This window comes from Salmo trutta, chromosome 13 (genome assembly GCF_901001165.1).
Source record: "Salmo trutta chromosome 13, fSalTru1.1, whole genome shotgun sequence".
Classification (NCBI taxonomy): domain Eukaryota; kingdom Metazoa; phylum Chordata; class Actinopteri; order Salmoniformes; family Salmonidae; genus Salmo; species Salmo trutta.
This window is the reverse complement of record NC_042969.1, coordinates 5,601,697-5,628,052: the sequence shown is the minus strand read 5'-3', so window position 1 is coordinate 5,628,052 and position 26,356 is coordinate 5,601,697. Positions and strand designations below refer to the sequence as shown.

The window sequence follows — 26,356 nt, the reverse complement described above, 5'->3', positions numbered from 1 at the left end:
TTCAATTGATCGATAGCTGAGCTAGCCTAAATGTTAATGGCTTGTGAGTACGCTTGGTTCAGTATGAACACGCACAAAATGCTAGCAGCTCGTTCTCCATACGAAAACTCACAAAATCCTGGCGTCAATTTTTCCCCCAATCCCTTCACAGCACGTTCGTATAGATAAGTAAGTGTTAATATCCAGTTCTCTCTTTTTAGTTAAGTTTTATACAACTCCTCAACAATTTCAAACATAGTTTTTCTTCCATGTAATGATGTCAGCTCTTCATGTTCCGTTCTATTTTAATTTTTTCAGCATGTTGGTGCCATCTGGTTTATAACGTGAGGTTAGGAGAGGGACTGAGAATATTGAGTTTTGATTGGCTCAAAATAAACTGCTTGTCATGCAGCTTCTGACAGCTGATTTGTAATAGCTGTCAATTTAAACATATCACTAGCAATATAGTATAATATGATTGGTTACTGGAATCACACTAGTAACGATAAGTATTCAACATTAGTCGACCTGCGTTACATGTGCAATCAATGTAGGGAGTTAACATGATATCATAAGGGGATTGCTTAGACCACACTTACCGATAAGACTCGTTATCTCACGCAATCTGGCAGAGAAGTAGCCCATGTGAGCGCTTTAACAGGAACCTAAACGCACAGTTAAAGTATCCATCACTAATAAATGAATGAACTTCAGAAATAATAGGCTGGTTTATGCTGTGAACAACATGCTTTTATTAGCCTACCAGAATCACCTACAAAAAGAGGTTTGTGATAGGCCTTCACTTGAAAGGTAACAGGAAAAAATACATTTAATTACTGAAATAAAATGAAGAGATAGTAAACTTTTATGATGACACTGTTTAATCTTTGAAGTGTTGGCTAATGGTTTACGGGAAATATAAGTAAGCTATACGATTTTCAATCGCACCGATGACAACAATCTTTTAATTTGATGATAAGGCAAAGAAAAAGTATTGTTTTGAAAGCATCCTGAAATGGAGTACTTCAGAGGGAGAACCTTGCGTGATGGATAGATTTGGCGGACAGGTTGAAAAATAAATCTTTGCATTGCAGGGATCAACTTCCTGTTGCAGTGCTATAGTCTCATGCATTAATAGCAGTAATAATAATAATGATAATCAATTACAACCTTACTATTCTGCACAGGCTGACGCAGACCGATTAAGCTATTTCAAACACTTCGAGCTACCAGGAGTCAAAAGCCACCAACTGGGCAAAACATGTCTGAAGTGTACACTGATTATTTGGACAATAATGTTGTGGGAAGTCGTTTTTATTCACAGGAAGAAGTTTAACTAATGCCTAATTGGGTGTTCTTGGTAAACAAAATTGTCACAATACTTAGCGCCATTTTTATCATTAAGGGCATTTGAAGCCGAGCAGTGATCTTCATGCCTTCTGCCACACCTGGTCTGATATCACAAATACGATTTGTCCCTTTGGGGATTTAGATAATTAATTAGTATTTTAAGGGCTGAAGGTTACCAGCGTGGATTTGATTTCACACACCAATATGCTGTCCTCTTTTGGTGATATCACCATTGCGGATGCCCTCGGTGACTAAAACACAAGTCTCTACGTCAACAGTGAAGAGGCGAGTCCGGGATGCTGGCCTTCTGCCGGTACTATTTAATGAAGCTGCCAGTTGAGGACTTGTGAGGCGTCTGTTTCTCAAACTAGACACTCTAATGTACTTGTCTTCTTGCTCAGTTGTACACCGGGGCCTCCCACTCCTCTTTCTATTCTGGTTAGAGCCGTTTGTGCTGTTCTGTGAAGGGAGTAGCACACAACGTTGTACGAGATCTTCCGTTTCTTGGCAATATCTCGCATGGAATAGCCTTCATTTCTCAGAACAAGAATAGACTGACGAGTTTCAGAAGAAAGTTATTTGATTCTGGCCATTTTGAGCCTGTAATCGAACCCACAAATGCTGATGCTCCAAATACTCAACTACTCTAAAGAAGGCCAGTTTTATGGCTTCTTTAATCAGGACAACAGTTTTCAGGTGTGCAACATAATTGCAAAAGTGTTTTCTAATGAACAATTAGCCTTTTAAAATTATAAACTTAGATTAGCTAACACAGCGTGCCACTGGAACACAGGAGTGATGGTTGCTGATAATGGGCCTCTGTACGCCTATGTAGATATTCCATAAAAAATCTGCCATTTCCAGCTACAATAGTCATTTACAACATTAACATTGTCAACACTGTATTTATGATCAATTTGATGTTATTTCAAAGTACAAAAACGGTGGTTTTCTTTCAAAAACAAGGAAATGTCTAAGTGACCCCAAATTTTGAACGGTAGTGTATATATTTTTTAAATAGCATACATTCATCTCAATGTATTTTAAAATGTTAGGCTTTTCAAATATATTCCATTCTCCTTTCTCTTGTTTATATTATGGCTATATTCCCACTAATATTCCTACATGTACAGTTGAAGTCGGAAGTTTACATACACCTTAGCCAAATACATTTAAACTCAGTTTTTCACAATTCTTGACATTTAATCCTAGCAAGAAATCCCTGTCTTAGGTCAGTTAGGAACACCACTTTATTTTAAGAATGTGAAATGTCTGAATAATAGTAGAGAGAATGATTTATTTCTACTTTCATTTCTTTCATCACATTCCCAGTGGGTCAGAAATGTACATACACTCAATTAGTATTTGGTAGCATTGCCTTTAAATTGTTTAACTTGGGTCAAACGTTTCAGGTAGCCGTCCACAAGCTTCCCACAATAAGTTGGGTGAATTTTGGCCCATTCCTCCTGACAGAGCTGGTGTAACGGAGTCAGGTTTGTAGGCCTCCTTGCTCGCACACACTTTTTAAGTTCTGCCCACAAATCTTCTATATGATTGAGGTCAGAGCTTTGTGATGGCCACTCCAATACCTTGACTTTGTTTTCCTTGAGCCATTTTGCCACAACTTTGGAAATATGCTTTGAGTCATTGTCCCTTTGGAAGACCCATTTGCGACCAAGCTTTAACTTCCTAACTGATGTCTTGAGATGTTGCTTCAATATATCCACGTCATTTTCCTCCCTCATGATGCCATCTACTTTGTGAAGTGCACCAATCCCTCCTGCAGCAAAGCACCCCCACAACATGATGCTGCCACCCCCGTTCTTCATAGTTGGGATGGTGTTCTTCGGCTTGCAAGCTTCCCCCTTTTTCCTCCAAACATAACGATGGTTATTATGACCAAACAGTTCTATTTTTGTTTTATCAGACCAGAGGACATTTCTACAAAAAGTATAATCTTTGTCCTCATGTGCAGTTGCAAACCGTAGTCTGGATTTTTTATGTTGGTTTTGGAGCAGTGGCTTCTTCCTTGCTGAGCGACCTTTCAGGTTATGTCGATATAGGACTCGTTTTACTGTGGATATAGATACTTTTGTACCTGTTTACTCCAGCATCTTCACAAGGTCCTTCACATTTATTTAACTACGCAAGTCAGTTAAGAACAAATTCTTATTTACACTGACGGCCTACCCGGCCAAACCTGGACGATGGCAATACTGGTATCGTCCTGGCCCTAAAAACAGCCCTGCGTTAGGCTATCAAAGAACTGACAATGAAAAATCATATCAATGGATGGAATCAGTGAATGAATGGCTGCAGCAACCATTATATGGTCTGACAAGCTGCATAAAAAAAATGAGGCATAATTAGACAAAATAACATTTAAGTTGTTCAACCAAGATAATGAGTCATTGAAATGACTTAGTATCTTGTTTGAACGACTTAAGTCATTCGAACGAGATACTAAGTTGTTCACACGGGATAATTCCAATAGTCTTATTATATATTTTTTGCCTTGGGTTTCAGGGCATTTTGTACAAAATGTGTAGAATAGCAGGAAATTAACTGCAAAATGTACTCTTATCCTCATGGCAAAATGTGAACAATAGCACGAGGTTAACTATAAAACAGCACAGGAAGGAAGGGGGGGGGGGGGCTCTGGAGGTAGGTGCCCCGGGGACCCAAATGCAGTAGTCTGGATCACATTGGCCTTGAAACATATTGGCAGCATGGAAGTAGTAGCAAGATGAGGAGACTAAAAACATGCCTCATTGACTGGCAAGAACTATCTTTCGAATAAAGTCAGCTATGCAGTATGGTTTGGGTAATTTTCTTCTTCTAAAAAACTACCAAACCACATACTATAAAAGTATCTACCAATTGGTATTTTTATTTTGTCCTACAGGGACCCGTGAGGCTTCTATACTTGTAACTAATTTTCACTTGTTAGTCATCGTGGCAATTGTTCTCCTGAACACACAAATTAATGTAAGACTAAAAATAGTATTTTGAACACAATGTACTATTAGTACACAATGTGTAGTTTTAGTAAGTAGTACATATTTTGGACACAGCAAATGTTAAATTAAACAAGATATTTTTTTAACATACTTCTAACATACTACTTTTCAGATATCTACAACATAACAGAATTCGAGCTGTGAGTCCTAACGCATTCAGAGGACTATACAATCTAACAAGACTGTAAGTTCATAATATTCATACATCGATGCGTGCACTTGACAGTGTTGTGTTGGACTTTATAATGAAAAGGAAAAGGGGATAAAAAGTCAGTTGTAGAACTGAATGCCTTCAACTGAAATGTGTCTTTCGCATTTAACCCAACCCCTCTGAATCAGAGATGTGAGGAGGGCTGCCTTAATCGACATCCACGTCTTCGGCACCCGGGGAACAGTGGGTTAACTGCCTTGCTCAGGGGCAGAACGACAGATTTTTACCTTGAATGTTGTTGATCTAAGTTTCCCTTATCAAGTTGCTTATGTTTGAAATAAATGGTAAATAATTCAATGTGTATATTTAAAATCTGAATTTTCTGCTTCAGATATTTAAGCTATAACAAGATATCCATCCTGATGCCCGGGGTGTTCCAAGATCTACACAAGCTGGAGTGGTTGTAGGTTATCCTTACTGACACATTCTGTATATCATGTTTGCATATATAGACATACTGCTAACACAATGGGTACAAAGACTACATTTTTAGACAAACTTCAGAACTCTCGCACAAAGCTTGTATCGCTGCAGTTTCCTTTAAACCAATGTTCAACCAAATACTTAATTGAATAAGAGAGCTGAAAATAAACTCTACCCTTTGGTTGTAGGATCCTTGAAAACAACAGTATCCATCAGATATCCCCCATGACCTTTTCAGGCTTGCGTTCCTTGGTACTCCTGTGAGTTTCATTTCTACCTTTGCCTTCTTGAGTTTGGCTTGTTTTGCTTTTTCTATCGAATAAGTTGCTTCATACATAGCAGTGGGAAGTAGGTGTGCTGAGGGTGTTGCAGCACCCACTGAAAAATCAGAATAAAAATAATATTATTTGTATTTTTCTTTTTAAGAAAAATAATATTCACAAAAGTATTGCACTGGACCTTTACTACTGCTGTAGTATTGCAGCACCCCCACCCCCAAACTACTTCCCATGTCTATGCTTTCATATGAACTTTATTGAAGTGCCCCGGTATTATTAAAGGGCCAATGTGATATGCTAAAGTATTTTGGCAGTGAGTGTTGTTTTCTTTGAATGGCACAAAAATCAGACCGCTCTTGTTTTGTTTTTGTTCGCAGGGTTTTGTTGAACAACGCACTGACAAACCTGGATGACATCTGCCTGGAAATGCCAAGACTAAACTGGCTGTAAGTTTGGAAGTCAACAAATCAAAGAGCTTTGTTATCAGCATGATATTATTTTTAAATATGTTTTTGTGCGCTTGTGTGTCTCCAGGGACATGGAGGGAAATCAAATTGAAAGTGTCGGAAACGTAACATTCTGGTCGTGCAACATGATGACTGTGCTGTAAGTGTGACTTAATTAGTTTAGTTTTCCTCATTTTTATTGTTGCGTCCTTGGCTTTCTCACTAGGCTATAACTATTACAATTCCAAATATCAACATCTATTTGTTTCCCTAAGGGATTCTAAATAGTGAACCCCAAAACAACAATCTTGTTTAATTGCTTTTAGAACCAACAGAGAAGATAATAAAGTGAGAAAATGTATGTCTGTTTTATAATTATTGTTTGACAGTCTTTCCTTAACTCTTTCCAGTGTCCTACAGAAGAACAGAATCAGTCGCATACATGAACAAGCGTTCTCATTTCTAAAGAAACTTGGGGAATTGTAAGTTATGTTTTGTATGCCTCAAGACATGAAATTGCATGACATTTTCCTGTCATACCCAGACACAGTTAATTTTGAGTCCCAGACACAGTGATATCTTCACCTATTCCACTGACTTTTTAAAGAATTCAGATAATACCATGTAAATCAGTACAGACTGCACTATAAACATACAACATCTTCCCAGGCCAAAATGTTGATTATGATTTATATTTTATGAGTTTTGGTGAATCCAAACAATTATTCTGACATGCATTTACACTTGTTTCTGGAATAGCAGAACAGGTGGTCATGTAAACCTTGTGTAAGTTCCATACACTGTACATGTAATGGATAAATGCCTCCGTTCTGTACATTACCTTTGAAAAATGGACTCCATTATTTCAAAGATAATGTACAGAATGGAGGTGTCCATCCTGCTTATACAACAGTTGCCAAAGAACACAATACTAAAGCACACATTTACCGGTAGAAATAACTTTTAAAAAAAAATAAAAAATTTAGAAGCAAATTCATACTTTCTCATCTTTTGGTTGCTAGAGACTGGACCCAGTCGTTCGTTCGATTAGTTCTATATTTATGGACGCGACGAAGTTGTTCGTTCTATATGTTCTGTTGCCATGCTCGCTGGCAACGTTCTTATTCCTTGCTTGCTAGCTAGCCAACTAGCTATTTCTAACACAGTCACGACCCCGGCAGCCAGAATAACAGCAAAGTGGCTGCATATGCGTTTGTTTAAGCTGTTTCCCATAACATCCATAACAATGATCTGATGATGCCCAATTTTGCCTGGCATAGCTAGAAAAGTTTGCCTTCTCGTCAGGACACTCGTCGACACTGTTCATTACGAGGAGATCGCATTGCATATCAAACACTAGGCTAGAAGCTAGCTAAATAGTTTGTTATTAGCTGCCAATAAGACAACTGAATAAAAAAAACTGTTGTGGAAAACAGCTGGTCCACTAGAAACGCGGGAGGATTTGACAGCGTAGCGCTACTTCATCATGACTGAAACAGCAGGGGACGGAGAAATGTATGTTCATCACTCACCATGTTAGGTCATCAGACGCTCCAAAAAAACATGTCTTGCTGGCTATGTTTGTCGTTGGACCTGCGTTTACAATGTATCCAATTTTAGTTTGTGCAGTTGTTGGTTCAGCTTTCTGTAACTTTGTAGCAAGTATGGTCTGCGTGTGTAGGCTTATATTGCGTCATGATTGCAAGGTGTCCGATATCTTTTCCAACTGTCCCGTTATCTGGTTTTAATGCTCATTCTAGAATGTTTTCTGGCCAGTCATGAATGAGTATTCAACAATGCTGTGGTATATTGGTTCTTGTAGTTTGTTTCCAGTAAATAGCTTTGTCTCCACAGAGATCTGTCCAGCAACAGACTCGTGGCAATCCCTCCCAATCTCTTTGTTCATCTGGGAGATTTACTACAGCTGTGAGTTAGATCCACACTCGGATCTATGCACAAACATTCTTTGAATATTTTATATGTTTTTGTTGCTCTAACGTTGAAAGACATAGTTATACAGCTATGGTGCTATAGTTATCGTTGAATATTATGTCTTATAATTGATGCTGTTACTGGAGCTCTGAGGTCAATACTTTTACATGTTTTTTAGGAACATCTCGTGTAACCCTATCGTGGATCTCCAAGTTGACCACTTTGATAACTTGCATAAATTGAAATCATTGTAAGTAGCCATTGTTTGTTTTACTGCTCACTTTGTGCATGCATGTTACACTTGAAAGGGAAAAGCATCATTAGGGTAGTTTGTTTATCATTTATGAATCATTACTCCCACGTGTTAATGTTAGTAAGCTAGTTATTCACACATTTATAAAACACTTTTAAAGTATGTAATAATAATTTGAGAGATCATTCATAGTGCCCGGACTGGATTTTCACTAAGCTAACATATGAAATTGTTTTAAGATTTTCTTACCAAGGATCATACTGTTCATTTTAGGATCCCTGTAGGTATTTAAAAATATATATATATACAAAAATATGTATTTGATGAAACATTGAATTTGGCCTTACTGCTATTAGCCCATAAACACGCATTGCATAATATACTGTCGAAGTTGGAAGTTTACATACACTTAGGTTGGAGTCATTACAACTCGTTTTTCAACCACTCCACAAATTTCTTGTTAACAAACTATAGTTTTGGTAAGTCGGTTAGGACATCTACTTTGTGCATGACACAAGTAATTTTTCCAATAATTGTTTACAGACAGATTATTTGACTTGTAATTCACTGTATCACAATTCCAGTGGGTCAGAAGTTTACATACACTAAGTCGACTGTGCCTTTAAACAGCTTGGAAAATTCCTGAAAATTATGTCATGGCCTTGGAAGCTTCTGATAGGCTAATTGACATAATTTGAGTCAATTGGAGGTGTACCTGTGGATGTATTTCAAGGCCTACCTTCAAACTCAGTGCCTCTTTGCTTGACATCATGGGAAAATCAAAAGAAATCAGCCAAGGCCTCTGAAAAAAAATTGTAGACCTCCACAAGTCTGGTTCATCCTTGGGAGCAATTTCCAAACACCTGAAGGTACCATGTTCATCAGTACAAACAATAGTACGCAAGTATAAACACCATGGGACCACGCTGCTTTCATACCGCTCAGGAAGGAGACACGTTCTGTCTCCTAGAGATGAACGTACTTTGGTGCGAAAAGTGCAAATCAATTCCAGAACAACAGCAAAGGACCTTGTGAAGATGCTGGAGGAAACAGATACAAAAGTATCTATATCCACAGTAAAACGAGTCCTATATCGATATAACCTGAAAGGCCGCTCAGCAAGGAAGAAGCCACTGCTCCAAAAGCGCCATAAAAAAAGCCAGACTACGGTTTGCAACTGCACATGGGGACAAAGATCATACTTTTTTGGAGAAATGTCCTCTTGTCTGATAAAACAAAAATAGAACTGTTTGGCCATAATGACCATCGTTATGTTTGGAGGAAAAAGGGGGAGGCTTGCAAGCCAAAGAACACCATCCCAACTGTGAAGCACGGTGGTGGCAGCATCATGTTGTGGGAGTGCTTTGCTGCAGGAGGGACTGGTGCACTTCACAAAATAGATGGCATCATGAGGCAGATAAATTATGTGGTTATATTGAAGCAACTTCTCAAGATATCAGTCAGAAAGTTAAAGCTTGGTCGCAAATGGGTCTTTCAAATGGACAATGACCCCAAGCATACTTCCAAAGTTGTCACAAAATGGCTTAAGGACAACAAAGTCAAGGTATTGGAGTGGCCACAAAGCCCTGACCTCAATCCCATAGAACATTTGTGGGCAGAACTGAAAAAGCATGTGCGAGCAAGGAGGCCTATAAACCTGGCTCAGTTACACCAGCTCTGTCAGTAGGATTGGGTCAACATTTATTTTCCCAACTTATTGTGGAAAGCTTGTGGAAGGATACCCGAAACATTTGACCCAAGTTAAACAATTGAAAGGCAATGCTACCAAATACTAATTGAGTGTATGTAAACTTCTGACCCACTGGGAATGTGATGAAAGAAATAAAAGCAGAAATAAATAATTCCCTCTACTATTATTCTGACATTTCACATTCTTAAAATAAAGTGGTGATCCTAACTGACCTAAGACAGGGATTTTTTACGAGGATTAAATGTCAGGAATTGTGAAAAACTGAGTTTAAATGTATTTGGCTAAGGTGTTTGTAAACTTCCAACTTCAACTGTATATACAAAAGTATGTAGACTTCTGCCCTGCTAGAGCTGCCCCGATCAACTGTAAGTGCTGTTATTGTGAAGTGGAAACGTCTAGGTCAACATCGGCTTAGCCGTGAAGTGGTAGGCAACACAAGCTCACAGAACGGGACCACAGAGTGCTGAAGCTCGTAGCTCATAAAAAAACATCTGTCCTCGGTTGCAACACTCACTACCGAGAGTTCCAAACTGCATCTGGAAGCAACGTCAGCACAAGAATTGTTCGTTGGGAGCTTCATGAAATGGGTTTCTATGGCCGAGCAGCCGCACACAAGCCTAAGATCACTATGCGCAATGCTAAGCGACGACTGGAGTGGAGTAAAGCTCACCACCATTGGACTCTGGGGCAGTGGAAACGCGTTCTCTGGAGTGATGAATCACACTTCACCATCTGGCAGTCCGATGGACAAATCTGGGTTTGGTGGATGCCAGGAGAATGCTACCATACCGAAAGCATAGTGCTAACTGTAAAGTTTAGTGAAGGAGGAACAATGGTCTGGGGGTGTTTTTCATGATTCAGGCTAGGCCCCTTAGTTCCATTGAAGGGAACTTTGTGGGAACAGTTTGGGGAAGGCATGACAAGGCCCCCGTGCACAAAGCTAGGGCCATACAGAATTGGTTGGTCGAGATCGGTGTGGAAGAACTTGACTGGCCTGCACAGAACCCTGAACTCAACCCCATCGAACACCTTTGGGATGAATTGGAACGCTGACTGCGAGCCAGAACTAATCGCCCAAAATCCGTGCCTTACCTCACTAATGCTCGTGGCTAAATGGAAGCAAGTCCCCGCAGCAATGTTCCAACATCTTGTGGAAAGCCTTTCCAGAAGAGTGGAGGCAGTTATAGCAGCAAAAGGGGGACCAACTCCATATTAATGCCCATGATTTTGGAATGAGATGTTTGACGAGCAGGTGTCCACATACTTTTGGTGATGTAGTGTGTTTTTTCCCCTTACCTCTTAAGCAGTCTATGGACTGCTCTAAACCATGAAATGGCAATGCTCCTCAGTGGCCGACAACTATAATTAAAGCTAATCAGAGAGCATGAACCTCCAAGTGGGGGAGATGACAGGAGTCACAACAAAAAGGAGAAAAGATGTTGTGCAAGCTAGCAAATAATACAAAAATATATAATTATATGGGATTATGAAGAGTGAATTAAATTGTTCCTTTGTCTGGCTAGTATCAACAAGGGTTTTCTACAACAATAGCAACATTATCACAGCTAGCTAGTTAGCTAACATTGGATACCTACAAATCAAAATACACAGGGACTAGCATTGCCAAACTTAAAAAATGCAATTCTACTAATGTTAGCACTTCACTCAGCATAGTCACACATCATACTATTACAACAGTGTGGCTGTTTTTGGAATAAAATGCTCAATATATTTTCTTAACTATTACTGCAGTGGGCTAAATCAGGGTCACACAGTTTCTTGGTAGTTTTAAACAAATTTACTTTTTAAAAAAAGTATGGTTATGGACTTAAATAAAGAAGACACCTGTACCATGTCAGATAGAGAGTTGAAATATTGTTACATTTTGAGTTTCCATCCCAATATAAGTTGTGTAGAGTTAGTACATCTTCTCTATACATCCATTTCTGTGGCCCTTTCAGACTTACGAGAAACCCATGATCTATTCCATGCAATTTCACAAATAATCATAGCTTGCATCATGCCCAGACCAAAAGGCACGTGACCTTCCAATGTGCACCCTTTTATCATACAATACAATTATGTGGCTACATAACATGCAATGTGTTTTATGTGTTATCCTATTGGAACAGAGTGCACTCACTGGCCCACACATGAGGAATTCCCTAATTCACACATACCAGGAAAGGTGTGAAAGACCAACAATTTGGGGGAAAGAGTGTGGCAAAGCGGGTCTCTGAAATTCAAATATTTAGTTTAGTTTGTTTTTCTATGTGAGCTCCTAAGGGGAACAACTTTTGTTTGTGTTTTTTAGGAGCATAGAGGGAATCGAGATTGGGAACATACAACGAAGGATGTTTGAACCACTCAAACAACTGACCCACATGTGAGTAGTTTGTTCATTTTGTTTTATCAAATTAATTTGGTGATCAAACCCGAAATTACACTTTGAACAAAATCCTTTGCACATTTTAATCTGGCCCAAAAATGATTTGAGTTTAATGATTTCGTAAGTTATTTAAAAAGCATTTACACCTCTTAGTTCTTATCCCTCATCCCAATATTTACTTTAACTTTTTCTCTTCCTTTTATCTTTCAAACCATTGCAGTTGCAAACTTTTCCACCACTATTGTAAAAGATTCCTAGTCAATCTGGCCCCAGGTCCTTATCTGAAGCTTCAAGATGTTCACTCCCAACTGTGTGATCACTAGCTGTGCAATACATAATTGATATGACTGTGAGTAAGGTCATCCCAAAACACTGTTGGTCCATGATGAGATGAATTGAAAACCAAATACTTTTCCTCTCACTATATGCTGCACAACTTTGTATCTCGCTTCTATGCAACCTTTGGATGTGCACCCTATCCAGATAAGTGCCCTGAAACAATTCCTTACCCCTATACGCTAGGGACTTGTGTAGATCTGAAAGGACATAATGGATGTAAGCAATATGGCAGAAATACCACCTAGCCTATCAGAGCGCAAGGTAGAGCTTACTTACATATTGCTTCAGATCATGAACTGTCTAGAGAAGTGGTCACCAACCGGTCGAATCCGATCGACAGGTCGATCTCCAAGCCATTCCTCCTCAATCACCAAACATTTCTTTAAAAAACCCAATGCCTTGCATTCCTATTTATTTTATTTGTTTCGCAGTGTTGCCTGTAGGTGCACTTAATTCAGCAGCCCCCAGTGCCGGAAGTCAAAAAGTTTTCCGATTTTGATCGGTTTCATGTGTCTGAAGATAGAACTCTACCTACCTGGCAGGCCCAGAGAGCAAATCAAGTGCACCTATAGGCAATGTTCCCTCTAAACTGCGCACGTGGGAACTTCCTCCAGGACTGCTGCAGAGAATAAACGCAATGCTGCGCAGAGACGCAAGAGATTGAAATTCCATGGGTTTTCCCCATTAGTTTGCACTATATAGATCAACGTTTTTTCTGTGAGCGAATCAACATTATATCAGGCCCTTTGCAATGCAACAAACCAAAACAAATTTAACTTTGCAAGATTGAGTCTGTGATTTTGTTATAGGCAGAGCAAGAGTGCGACGGAATTCTATTGGAGGCGGTAGCCCACGAGCAAAGCTTTCAATCCCCGCAAGTAAATGCGCTTTTCAGATCAGTTTAGATCAGAGCCAAGCGTGTGCACATTTGTTGATATTCATTGCTAGTTAGCGAGTTATTAGTTACAGTTATATAAGTATAGGTCAGGAAATGGGGAGTCAATGCTTCCTAGAAGAGCACAAAACGTGTAGGCAACATTTCAAATCAAATCAAACAATCAAATCAAACACAAATCAAACATCACATGCACCGAATAAATCAAGTGTAGAAAAAGCATATATATATATATTTTTTTACCCCTTTTTTTTACCCCCAATTTTGTGTTATCCAAATGGTAGTAGTTACAGTCTTGTCTCATCGCTGCAACTCCCATACAGCCTCGGGAGAGGCGAAGGTCGAGAGCCATGCGTCCTCCGAAACACAACCCAACCAAGCCGCCCTGCTTCTTGACACAATGCCCATCCAACCCGAAGCCAGCCGCACCAATGTGTCGGAGGAAACATCGTACACCTGGCGACCTGGACAGCGTGCACTGCGCCCGGCCCGCCACAGAGTCGCTAGTGCCCGATGAGACAAGGATATCCCTGCCGGCCAAACCCTCCCTAACCCGGACAATGCTGGGCCAATTGTGCACCGCCCCATGGGCCTCCCGGTTGCGGCCGGCTGCGACAGAGCCTAGACTTGAACGCAGAATCTCTGGTGGCACAGCTAGCACTGCGATGCAGTGCCTTAGACCACTGCGCCACCAGGGAGGCCGTGAAATGCTTTCTTACAAGCCCTTAACCAACAGTGCAGTTCAAGAAGAGTTAAGAAAATATTTACTAAAGTAAAAAATAATAAAAAAGTAACACAATAAAATAACAATAACGAGGCTATATACAGGGGGAACTGGTACCGAGTGTACCAGCTGAAGAACTTTTTGAGGATCTGGGGACCCATGCGAAACCTTTTCAGTCTCCTGGGGGGAAAAATGTGTTATCGTGCCCGCTTCACGACACCAAGGAACTTGAAAAACCCTCGACCTGCTCTACTACAGCCCTGTCGATGTTAATGGGGGCATGTTCGGCCCACCTTTTCCTGTTGTCCACGATCAGCTCCTTTGTCTTGCTCACATTGAGGGAGAGGTTGTTGTCCTGGCACCACACTGCCAGGTCTCTGACCTCCTCCCTATAGGCTGTCTCATCATTGTCGGTGATCAGGCCTACCACTGTTGTGTCGTCAGCAAACTTAATGATGTTGGAGTTGTTTGGCCACGCAGTCGTGGGTGAACAGACGTGTTGTTGCCTACCCTTACGACCTGGGGGCGGCCCATCAGGAAGTCCAAGATCCAGTTGCAGAGGGAGGCGTTTAGTCCCAGGGTCCTTAGTTTAGAAATGGCACTATGGTGTTGAACGCTGAGTTGTAGTCAATGAAAAGCTTTCTCACATAGGTGTTCCTTTTGTCCAGGTGTGAAAGGGCAGTGTGGAGTGCGATTGCGTCATCTGTGGATCTGTTGGGACGGTATGCGAATTGGAGTGGGTCTAGGGTATCCGGGAGGATACTGTTGATGTGAGCCATGACCAGCCTTTCATGGCTATCAACGTGAGTGCTACAGGGTGGTACTCATTTAGGCAGGTTACCTTCGCTTCCTTGGTCACAGGGACTATGGTGGTCTGCTTGAAACATGTAGCTATTACAGACTCGGTCAGGGAGAAGTTGAAAAAGCTTCTACCAGTTCGAGGTTAGTAATCGCTGTTCTGATGTCCAGATTTATTTTCGGTCATAAGAGACGGTAGCAGCAACATTATGTACAAAATAAGTTAAAAAATAAGTTACAAACAACGCAAATTGTTTTTACAAAATAGCATAGTTGGTTAGGAGGATGTAAAACATCATCCATCCTCTCCGGCGCCATTTTCAAGCTGTCTTTGAAAAACCAGTCCAGTAAAAAGCTTAGCCTATGTCTTAATTAAAGAGGCAGTGTTGGATTTTGAGACAGGCTTAAATATGTAACTAAGCCAATAGGAAAGGGGTAGCCTACATTGTCTAATTCTCTGTATGGCAATAATAATTTATTTTATTTTGTAAAGTGGTTTCTTGCATCATACAATACAATTTACAGTCACCTATTTGACCCATGATTTTACAGAAAATCAATAATTCATGTCAACCCGTTCATAATGTAGAAACTTTAAAAGTCTCAAGCAATGTAGGCCTGCATTGAACACCACATATACAGTAGGCTACTGTAGGCCCTATAAATCAAAAGCTATTCCCATGTGAAAATGTTATGGGATTTGCGCCATTGGTTTTGTTGGTAGGCTTACATTATGCTCAAATAGCTTCCCGAGTGGCGCAGTGGTCTAAGGCACTGCATCTCAGTGCTTGAGGCGTCATTACAGACACGCTGGTTTGAATCCAGGCTGTATCACAACTGGCCGTAATTGGGAGTCCCATAGGGCGGTGCACAATTGGCCCAGTGTCGTCCGGGTTTGGCCGGTGTAGGCCGCCATTGTAAATAAGAATTTGTTCTTAACTGATTTGCCTAGTTAAATAAAAAGATAATAATTGGCTACTGTCTAAAACTGTAAGGGCACAAGCCTCAGTGTTCACTGTAAACGCACACCGGAAGTTGCACAAAATTCTCACAATGTTCAAGTTTCCACTCACAAGACCTACATTTTGCTCAGTGTCCCCAAATTTGAGGGAACATTGCCTATAGACCTACCGCTAACCAATAAGATAGTTCAGATCACAGTGTCTGCACAGTTTCCTTGCGCCACAGTCTGTAAAAAGAAGCCTCAAACGCACAGCAGTTGATAATGTGAGATTTCCTTTTTTTTTTTTTAAACATGACTAGAGAGACTCAATGAATACAGCAAAGAGCTGCTGTTTATATGAGTAAGTTCATGTTTAAGTTGTTATTCAGAACTGTCAACAGTTTTATAAGCCATAAAATGTGTGTTACCAGCACTGCAGCTGTAATGAATGAGTAGCCTTTAGCAAACTATTTCGATAAACTTACATTATTATTTGAGACTTGTGTCTTTTTTAATATCGAGGAATATTTCACTTTTTCTGGTCATAGGAGTAACACCATGAATTGATGTATGAGGCAAAAATAATGCACTGCGACTTAAGATTCGCCATCAGCTGGAAGACTGTGTCCCCTTTTCACAGTGCAGGGACGGTGAGTTGGGTGAGCAGGAGCCTCACTGCTGCTTCCTCCCCTCAGATTGACCATCAGATGCAGGCCATCAGTCCAGTAAAAAAATGCAAATTATTACGCTCATTCAGCTGTGCCTCACAAGTAATACAACAAATTATACACTGCTCAAAATAAAGGGAACACTTAAACAACACAATGTAACTCCAAGTCAATCACACTTCTGTAAAATCAAACTGTCCACTTAGGAAGCAACACTGATTGACATTAAATTTCACATGCTGTTGTGCAAATGGAATAGACAACAGGTGGAAATTATAGGCAATTAGCAAGACACCCCCAATAAAGGAGTGGTTCTGCAGGTGGTGACCACAGACCACTTCTCAGTTCCTATGGTTCCTGGCTGATGTTTTGGTCACTTTTGAATGCCAGCGGTGCTTTCACTCTAGTGGTAGCATGAGACGGAGTCTACAACCCACACAAGTGGCTCAGGTAGTGCAGCTCATCCAGGATGGCACATCAATGCGAGTTGTGGCAAGAAGGTTTGCTGTGTCTGTCAGCGTAGTGTCCAGAGCATGGAGGCGCTACCAGGAGACAGGCCAGTACATCAGGAGATGTGGAGGAGGCCGTAGGAGGGCAACAACCCAGCAGCAGGACCGCTACCTCCGCCTTTGTGCAAGGAGGAGCAGGAGGAGCACTGCCAGAGCCCTGCAAAATGACCTCCAGCAGGCCACAAATGTGCATGCGTCTGCTCAAACGGTCAGAAACAGACTCCATGAGGGTGGTATGAGGGCCCGACGTCCACAGGTGGGGGTTGTGCTTACAGCCCAACACCGTGCAGGACGTTTGGCATTTGCCAGAGAACACCAAGATTGGCAAATTCGCCACTGGCGCCCTGTGCTCTTCACAGATGAAAGCAGGTTCACACTGAGCACAGATGTGAAAGAGTCTGGAGACGCCGTGGAGAACGTTCTGATGCCTGTAACATCCTCCAGCATGACCGGTTTGGCAGTGGGTCAGTCATGGTGTGGGGTGGCATTTCTTTGGGGGGCCGCACAGCCCTCCATGTGCTCGCCAGAGGTAGCCTGACTGCCATTAGGTACCGAGATGAGATCCTCAGACCCCTTGTGAGACCATATGCTGGTGCGGTTGGCCCTGGGTTCCTCCTAATGCAAGACAATGCTAGACCTCATGTGGCTGGAGTGTGTCAGCAGTTCCTGCAAGAGGAAGGCATTGATGCTATGGACTGGCCCGCCCATTCCCCAGCCATGAATCCAATTGAGCACATCTGAGACATCATGTCTCGCTCCATCCACCAACGCCACGTTGCACCACAGACTGTCCAGGAGTTGGCGGATGCTTTAGTCCAGGTCTGGGAGGAGATCCCTCAGGAGACCATCCGCCACCTCATCAGGAGCATGCCCAGGCGTTGTAGGGAGGTCATACAGGCACGTGGAGGCCACACACACTACTGAGCTTCATTTTGACTTGATTTAAGGACATTACATCAAAGTTGGATCAGCCTGTAGTGTGGTTTTCCACTTTAATTTTGAGTGTGACTCCAAATCCAGACCTCCATGGGTTGATAAATTGGATTTCCATTGATTATTTTTGTGTGATTTTGTTGTTAGCACATTCAACTATGTAAAGAAAAAAGTATTTAACAAGATTATTTCATTCATTCAGATCTAGGATGTGTTATTTTAGTGTTCCCTTTATTTTTTTGAGCAGTGTATATTACCAGTGTGATCAAATAGGCTACTTACAATTTTGAAATATAATTTCAAAATGGTCTGAGAACAACATTGGCAGGGCAATTCAAGCTTAGCCAATATGCAGTGCTAATGTATTGGGCCTATAACCTACTGGACAAACCTCATTGTTAGAGAACTGTTTTGAACTGGTTAATGTTGCATAGGCTTACGTTTTCTTAACAGTAGATCTCGGCTTGCATTTTGACTCAAAGTGCACTTGACTCAGAAAAGGTTGGTGACCACTGGCCTAGAGGCTAGGGATGGTATCTGTAGTCTCCTGCTTTCATCCTGGTAATTGATTTCCCTCTTTGTGTTTAGTTACTTTAAGAAGTTCCAGTACTGCGGCTACGCCCCTCACGTGCGCAGCTGCAAGCCCAACACGGACGGCATCTCATCCTTCGAGGACCTCCTGGCCAACATCGTCCTGAGGGTTTTCGTCTGGGTGGTGTCGGCCACCACGTGCTTCGGCAACATCTTCGTCATCTGCATGCGCTCCTACATCCGATCGGAGAACAAGCTCCATGCCATGTGTATCATCTCTCTATGTTGTAAGAGACACCTTTCATATCAATTCAACTCAGGTCCCAATTCAATTGATTTAGGGCTGGCCCCAATTATTCGACTGGTCGACTGTTTGGTCGATAGGCTGTTGGTGGACCAAATGTTTTTTTGTCAAGCAGTAGCAAATAAATAAATAAACAAATATAGTACCAGTCAAAAGATTGGACACACCTACTCGTTCCAGGTTTTTTCTTTATTTTTGATTATTTTCTACATTGTAGAATAATGGTGAATACCTCAAAACTAAGAAATAACACATATGGAATCATGTAGTAACCAAAAAAGTGTTAACAAATCAAAATATATTTTATATTTGAGATTCTTCAAAGTAGCCACCTGTCCTAAAGACAGCTTTGCACACTTTTGACATTCTCTCAACCAGCTTCATGAGAAATGCTTTTCCAACAGTCTTGAAGGATTGGTCGAAAGAATCGACAACTTTCGGTCAACCAATCATTTTTTTCGTCGGGGACAGCCCTTATTGATTTCAAATAAAGAAAAACCGCACTGAAGCTTCAACACATTATTGTAAGGGAAGGTGAGGATTTATGTCAATATCCAGTGACGATGTCTGTGAGAGGGACAATGTTCTGGGTGTGTTGATTAAGACGTGGTGAACACCTCAGAGTGAACATTCTTAGTGAACCCTCACTGCAGGTTTCTTCTATCAGCAAACAAATGAATTGGAGTCTTTAGCTTTGATGTGCAGGCTTAGCATATGAACTGTCGTCATTCACAGTGGCCACCACTAAACCATTGATACATAGTATATTTATTTCTTACTACCGTGGGAGTCGAAGAGAGAGCTACATTATCTGGCTACATAACATGTCTGTGTGCCTTTGCTACAAGCCAGGCCCACCTTACTGCTCTATTAAACTAGCTATGTCACAGATATGGTGATGCAGGGAATGAGATAGACATGTTAATGGCTTACTTCCTTGGAAGTCAGCAGGATAGCGATATTTCTCGAATTTTCCCCGTATCTGTACCCCGCAATGTAAGACACACCTTTCTGTTCAATTTAACTAAGCTTTGATATACAGTATGCAAGGCTTGAGGTAATATTAAAGCTGATCTACCCCCCAAGCCCCCACCCCCGCCCCCCCCAAAAAAAGCCTTGAGGTATACAGTATATCGAGAGCTTGGGACTATAAGGATCTATCTGCAAAAAGATGAATTGGCTTTAAAGTTCCCAACTCTCATTGGTTTGAATAATGTCAGCAATTTTTATCTTGTACTCTTTTGAACTTAACAACATTAATTGGAGTATTAAGAGTACTATATAGGTAGAGAACATTGAACAGAATAAGGCTGTCAATAATTAAACTTTGGGAAAAATGCAGATAGAACCCTATAGTCCCAAGCTCTTGATGTGTTTAGGACTTATCTTGTGAAGATCAGAATGTGTTTGGCATACCCCCCACCATCCTTTACAATTTAATGTGGCATGTGTCAGATGAAAAATGCTTTTTTGATTTGCACATTTGGTACCTTTTTACATCAAAGGAAGTACAATGACACGGTCTAGAGCTATGTTATATAATGAGTCATGTGAGAGACAGAGTGCCTAGTGCCATACAGAGGAAATGTGAGCGGTAAATATGTTGTCTGTTTTGGCATCACCATGACTGCAGTCAAACACCAGCCAGATGAATGTGTTCTACCAAAATGTCATATGTATTCAATTTTCGTGACATTTCTGTTTGATTTCCTTGTGCAAATATATCATCTCTAAGTTGATTGATGGCTTACTGAAAAAGGGGACATCTCAGCGGAGTCAAACAGACTTCAAAGTTTGGCTAAAGCTTACTTACAAATATGGAGGTTTAAGATAAAGTTAATATATTACCAGAAAAGTTTGTCATTGCTGCTCATAACATCAGTTATATTCAGTGCATAATTTGTAACTCGTGGGAACAAAAAGTGAGCGTGAGAGGGAGGTGACAGGAACGCATGAGAAAAAGTGGCATAGAGCAGTAGAAGAGTAGAGGCACTTACAGAAGTTACACACAAGGGGAATATTTTTAGTATCCTAGGGTCCAGGAAAAATTGGGCCTTTTACAAACACCATTCATACAATTCCACATCATTTTACATAACTGGAGACTTTGGCAAAACCTTTTTTAATACCGCACAAATGATCGAAATGGGCAGGTTACTTTGACACTGACAAACTGAGAATATGAGATCAATAAAAATGACTGTCTTGAATCCATCAATAGCCCAGGCCTAGGTGTGTGGAGACAAATATTGTAGGCTACAATATGAGGAGGAAATTATGGTCCTAAAAAACCCAATGATGTGCAGCTCACTCGCTGGTGATGGCTGATGCGCTTGTGCCAAAAGCCTATCTCTTGTTTTTAGTAAAACAATATTTCGAAGTTGATTAAATATTTTGGTAGCCTACAACAGGAGCCATTTGCTATCCAACCTGTGTTTTCCAATTTTGTTTTTTCACTGACATATGCCACGCATTCTCGACTGTAGGCTATTCATTGTCATTTGGCTACAATCCACAGCTAAGCTATTTTAAAAAAGAAGCAATTGATCCTCTGTGGCTAAATTATAGGCATTCTCATGGTGAAGTAGTCAATTCTGAATGATTTAATTTATTTCTGAACAGACAGCAGAACTTTCGCAAATGTATTTAAATCTATCAGTGGTGCTGCAGTTCCTTCAGAATCCTTTGCGCGATTCTATAAGGAAATAAATTATATAGTGCAACGCTGGAGAGATGAGTTGCAGGTTCATGTCTATCAGAGCAGATAGATCATATGAAGTGAATCTCATTCTAGTTATGTAAGAGATACTGGTGCGCCTCTCACACAGCCATGGCCACGCATTGTTCTCAAACGTAGGTTACAATGTTGCGCAAACCCGGGCCAGCCCAAACCGAATCAACTCTTAGAATATTAGGCCTGGGCTGAAAATCTACTTTTTCACATTGTTTTTTTGTGGGGCAGGATAATTAATGAAGAGGCAACTCGAATGAACTTTGATAGTTTTGTTAGAATTTTTACATTGCAAAAGGTGAAAATAATTGTTCATGGCACGAGAGGTACCGGATCTGGTCAAATAGGTTCCAGAACAAAACAGTTCAAAATGGAGAGGTGCCAGATCCTGTTCTGGCAGGATGCGGCTCAAATTAAGCACTGGTTATATTACAAAGTTTGTACATGACAATGTTATTAACCCTGAATGGATTGTTCACTCTGAAATCAATTTTTCCTTCAAATTTACACCTCAGAAGTGTCGAAGTTGAGCTGTACTTATTCCACTTGTAGATGCTCTGAAGGCCTACTACTGAGACTAAAAGCTTGGCCCATTACATTACTGAAGTTTGCATTGCTCCAAGTCTCTATTTTCTGTACTTTATGACTCTCAAATTAATGTAGAATTAATTGACTATGGAGTAAGTCCATAGTAACCAAGGAGTTAGATTGAAGAGAAATGAGCGTTAACCGATGTATGACGTTTCATTGTAAATAGTTGAGCATAGTATTAATGCATAAACTGAGTTCAATTTGGTAATAGTAATTACTCTAGCAACTCACTTCCACCACCCAGGTGCCGACGGACTGATGGGCGTTTACCTCTTCATGATTGGTGCCTACGACCTCAAGTTCCGCGGTGAGTACAACCGCCACGCCCAGGCCTGGATGGACAGCGTCCAGTGTCAGGTGATCGGCTCCCTCGCCATGCTCTCCACCGAGGTCTCCGTCCTCCTTCTCACCTACCTCACCCTGGAGAAGTACATCTGTATCGTCTACCCCTTCCGGTATTTAACCCCTGGCTGCCGGCGCACTGTCTCGATCCTTCTGAGCATCTGGTTTATTGGCTTCATCATCGCCTTCCTTCCCCTGGTATTCAAAGGATTGTTCAGGAACTTCTATGGTACCAATGGAGTGTGTTTTCCGTTACACTCAGAGCAGCCTGAGACAACGTGGGCGCAGGTGTACTCCATCGTCATCTTCCTGGGTGGGTGTCTTATCTAGTTCAAGGTCAAATGAGTCTATTTCCAATGTCATTCTGAAATGACAATTGTTCCAATGGCTCTCTGCTGCTTTTATTAGATGTAGCCTACATTTTATGCCAGTAGCCGGAGGGTTGCTGCCTGGTTCAACTCCCAAGCCTTGCAACTGAACTGACAACAAGAAAGCTGCTGTTGTCAGAATCTGAACTACCGTATAAACTGAGTGTACAAAACATTAGGGACACCTTCCTAATATTGAGTTGCACTGCCTTTTGCCCTCAGAACAGCCTCAATTTGTCAGAGCATGGACTACAAGGTGTCAAAAGCATTTCACAGGGATGGTGGCCCATGTTGACTCCAATGCATCCCACAGTTGTGTCAAGTTGGCTGGATGTCCTTTGGGTGGTAGACAATTCTTGAAACACACAGGAAACTGTTGAGCGGGAAAAACCCAGCAGCTTTGTAGTTCTTCACACACTCAAACCCATGCGCCTGGCACCTACTACCCCGAGGAAGCTGGTGGGAGGAGCTATAGAGGACTGGCTCATTCTAATGGCTGGAATGAAATCAATGGAACTGAGTCAAACATGGTTTCCATACGTTTGATACCGTTCCATTAATTCCATTCAAGCCATTACAATGAGCCTGTCCTCCTATAGCTCCTCCCATCAGCCTCCTCTGCTTCTACTCTCGTGTGGCTCAGTTGGTAGAGCATGGTGTTTGCAACGCCAGGGTTGTGGGTTCGATTCCCACGGGGGACCAGTACAGAGAAAAAAATGTATGAAATGTATGCATTCACTACTGTAAGTCGCTCTGGATAAGAGCGTCTGCTAAATTACTAAAATGTAAATGTACTATACCCCGTTCAAAGGCACTTCAATCTTTTGTCTTGCCCGTTCAACCTCTGAATGACACACATACACAATCCATGTCTCAATTGTCTCAAAGCTTAAAAATATTTCTTTAACCTGTCTCTTCCCCTTCTTCTACACGGATTGAAGTGGATTTAACAGGTGACATAAATAAGGGAGCATAGCTTTCACCTGGATTCACCTGATCAGTCTGTCATGAAGGAGCAGGTGTTCCTAATGTTTTGTACACTCAGTGTATACTTCCATTGTACCATTGAGCAATTTGCTTCAGGGTTACTACACTGTAGGTGGTCGTGTTCCACTATCAGCCTTTCAATAAGGGGTTGGTGGAGAAGACAATTTTCCATTATCGAAAATGTTTCAATTATCTATCTTGTTATCTGTTACAAAGGAAGTACCACGTTAGGCCCATAAAACAGATGCATTGCTTTGGTCTCAATAAAGATGCCACACTGGCTTTTATTCCATGTGTGTAAAACTGCAGTAATTATTTGAATTGTGTTGTAAAAGCAATTTCATGTTTTACTTTGTATGATAATGGACCTACCATTATCTACAATTGAATAAATTCCATGGAGCTGATTCATTTATTTTCCTCAACAGGCCTGAACCTGGTTGCGTTCCTTATAATCGTACTGTCCTACGGGAGTATGTTCTACAACATCCAGAGGACAGGGACACAGACAACAAAATATAGTAACCACATCAAAAAGGAGGTGACCATAGCCAAGAGGTTCTTTTCCATCGTCATCACCGACTCTCTTTGCTGGATACCCATATTTGTCCTCAAGATTCTATCACTGTTGCAGGTGGAAATTCCAGGTAGGAGTTTCAGTACTGTCACAATCTGACCATTTTTATAATTTCATACATTTTATTTGGAAAATTAGACAGGCTCAATTTGTTGCCTATTAAACTTATGTAAGCTACTATGCAGTGCCATCTTACATCAACATATAATCATTTAAATTAGTCTCTCTTACAGATATTATATTTGCATCATTCAGATTAGTTCCATAATCAATCCTATTTTCTGGTTGTAAATTGAATAGCAAACTTCCAGGCTGATGGGTGTTTGCATGTTTACAAATGGACCAGCATCACAGAACATCCATCATCTTCTCTTTCAGCCCACCAACCCACCTCACCCCTACTTCCTATGTATGTACTTTATACAGGAATGGAACTTTTGAGCACTAGACCGCCGGGCTAGTAGAACATGATTTCAACTAGCCTGGGTAACATTAGGGTACACATTTGTTGCCATGCAATACTGAAAAGACACCATTTCACTGGCCTGACGGGCTAGTTCTAGCTTAATTTCCATCCCTGCCTGTATGTTATGCATATTGTCTACAGGGAGAATGGGATTACAAAAAACACATTTGCGTTGCGCATGTAGTAAATGGACAATAATGTAATCTTCTTCCCGAATAGGAACCATCAGCTCCTGGGTGGTGATCTTCATTCTGCCCATCAACAGCGCCCTCAACCCCATCCTGTACACCCTGACCACACGGCCATTCAAAGAGACCATCCTCCAGGTGTGGGCCAACTACAGGCAGAGGAGACCTCTGATGAGCAACCACACAGCCCACCAACCCTCATTCACGTTGCAGGAGATGTGGCCTCTCCAAGAAAACAGCCAGACCCTGACTTCACCTGGCGACTACCTGGCGAACCCCTCAAAAATATCCTGCACGTCTCAGCTACTGCCCGTGGAAAGAACAAACGGTGTATAATGCCCTTCGGTTTCAACAATTCATGTGGGTTCATGTGAATGGTACGTTTACAGCATGTTGACAGTTGTAGAGTCGATTAACATTTTGCACTGTGATTTGTACAGACAAAGGATCTCATTGTACACGTTGGACTATGTGCAATTCTACTCTGCTGACGCTTAGACTTTGGCTTTGTGAATGCCTTCAGTTTGATGTGATTATTAACATACTTGTTCCTAAAAACATAAATCACACCCATGAGCATTCATTTCTGTATAGTAGATTGCTCCTGATGTACTGGAGCCTACAGACTGTACAGCATTGTTACAGAATAAAGCAATCACTGTCATTCTCTGTTCTGGACTGGGATTGGTCATGTACAGTACCAGTCAAAAGTTTGGACACCTACTCATTCAAGGGTTTTTCTTTATTTTTACAATTTCCTACATTGTGGAATAATAGTGAAGACATCAAAACTTTGAAATAACACATATGGAATCATGTAGTATCAACAAAAAAAAGTGTTAAATCAAAATATATTTTAGATTCTTCAAAGTAGTCTTGATGACAGCTTTGCACACTCTGGCTTCCACACATAGCCTACAAGCCATTTTAAAATTAGTAATAAATCCATGTAATATAGCCTACACTTCACAAAAAATCTATTTATGTATTTATTTTAGACAGGTCTAAAGAAACATGATATGAAGAAAATCTAGTCTTTTTCAGAAGAAAATAGCATACTTTGAGTTGTCCTGATGTGGCTATGCCAAATGGCTGTGGGCTACACTAGTTAATTTAGCAGACTATAGTATGAAGAATACAACTGAATAAAACAAAGAAAGAAGTACTCCTATATGCTTAATTTAAAGTTATTAATGTAACTTTAGTTGTTCTACAAACGTTCGGCTATATGTTTGGATTTTTAATACATTGTAAGGCCGCATGATGAAAGTCACTTGAAAGGCATGAGCTCTGCTTTGTTTTTACGCAGGCTGTACACAAGCCAATGGTCTCTCATTCACAATTTGACAAGCACTTGATAATGCCTCGAATTTCACAGCGGCATCCCCTTTGTGGCCGTATGCACCCTAAAAAAAATCTATGCCTTTTGCGGCCCGGAGTGCTGTTTTATGCCCTTCTCCCTGAGTGTAC

The 26,356-nt window shown here is 41.0% G+C and overlaps 1 protein-coding gene across 1 annotated transcript in view; it reads left to right on the top strand.

Moving 5' to 3' along the window:
- rxfp1 (relaxin family peptide receptor 1) overlaps positions 1-25,550 on the top strand; it is a 114,474-nt gene extending 88,924 nt beyond the window's left edge. The window contains exons 6-18 of the mRNA XM_029770754.1: positions 4,462-4,533; positions 4,892-4,963; positions 5,172-5,243; positions 5,639-5,707; positions 5,796-5,867; positions 6,118-6,189; positions 7,562-7,633; positions 7,818-7,889; positions 11,918-11,989; positions 18,390-18,619; positions 22,203-22,613; positions 24,084-24,302; positions 24,918-25,550. Coding sequence (XP_029626614.1) covers positions 4,462-4,533; positions 4,892-4,963; positions 5,172-5,243; positions 5,639-5,707; positions 5,796-5,867; positions 6,118-6,189; positions 7,562-7,633; positions 7,818-7,889; positions 11,918-11,989; positions 18,390-18,619; positions 22,203-22,613; positions 24,084-24,302; positions 24,918-25,222 — 1,810 coding nt within the window. The 3' untranslated portion in view covers positions 25,223-25,550. The remainder of the gene's footprint in view (positions 1-4,461; positions 4,534-4,891; positions 4,964-5,171; positions 5,244-5,638; positions 5,708-5,795; positions 5,868-6,117; positions 6,190-7,561; positions 7,634-7,817; positions 7,890-11,917; positions 11,990-18,389; positions 18,620-22,202; positions 22,614-24,083; positions 24,303-24,917) is intronic.
- The last annotated feature ends 806 nt before the right edge of the window (positions 25,551-26,356 follow it).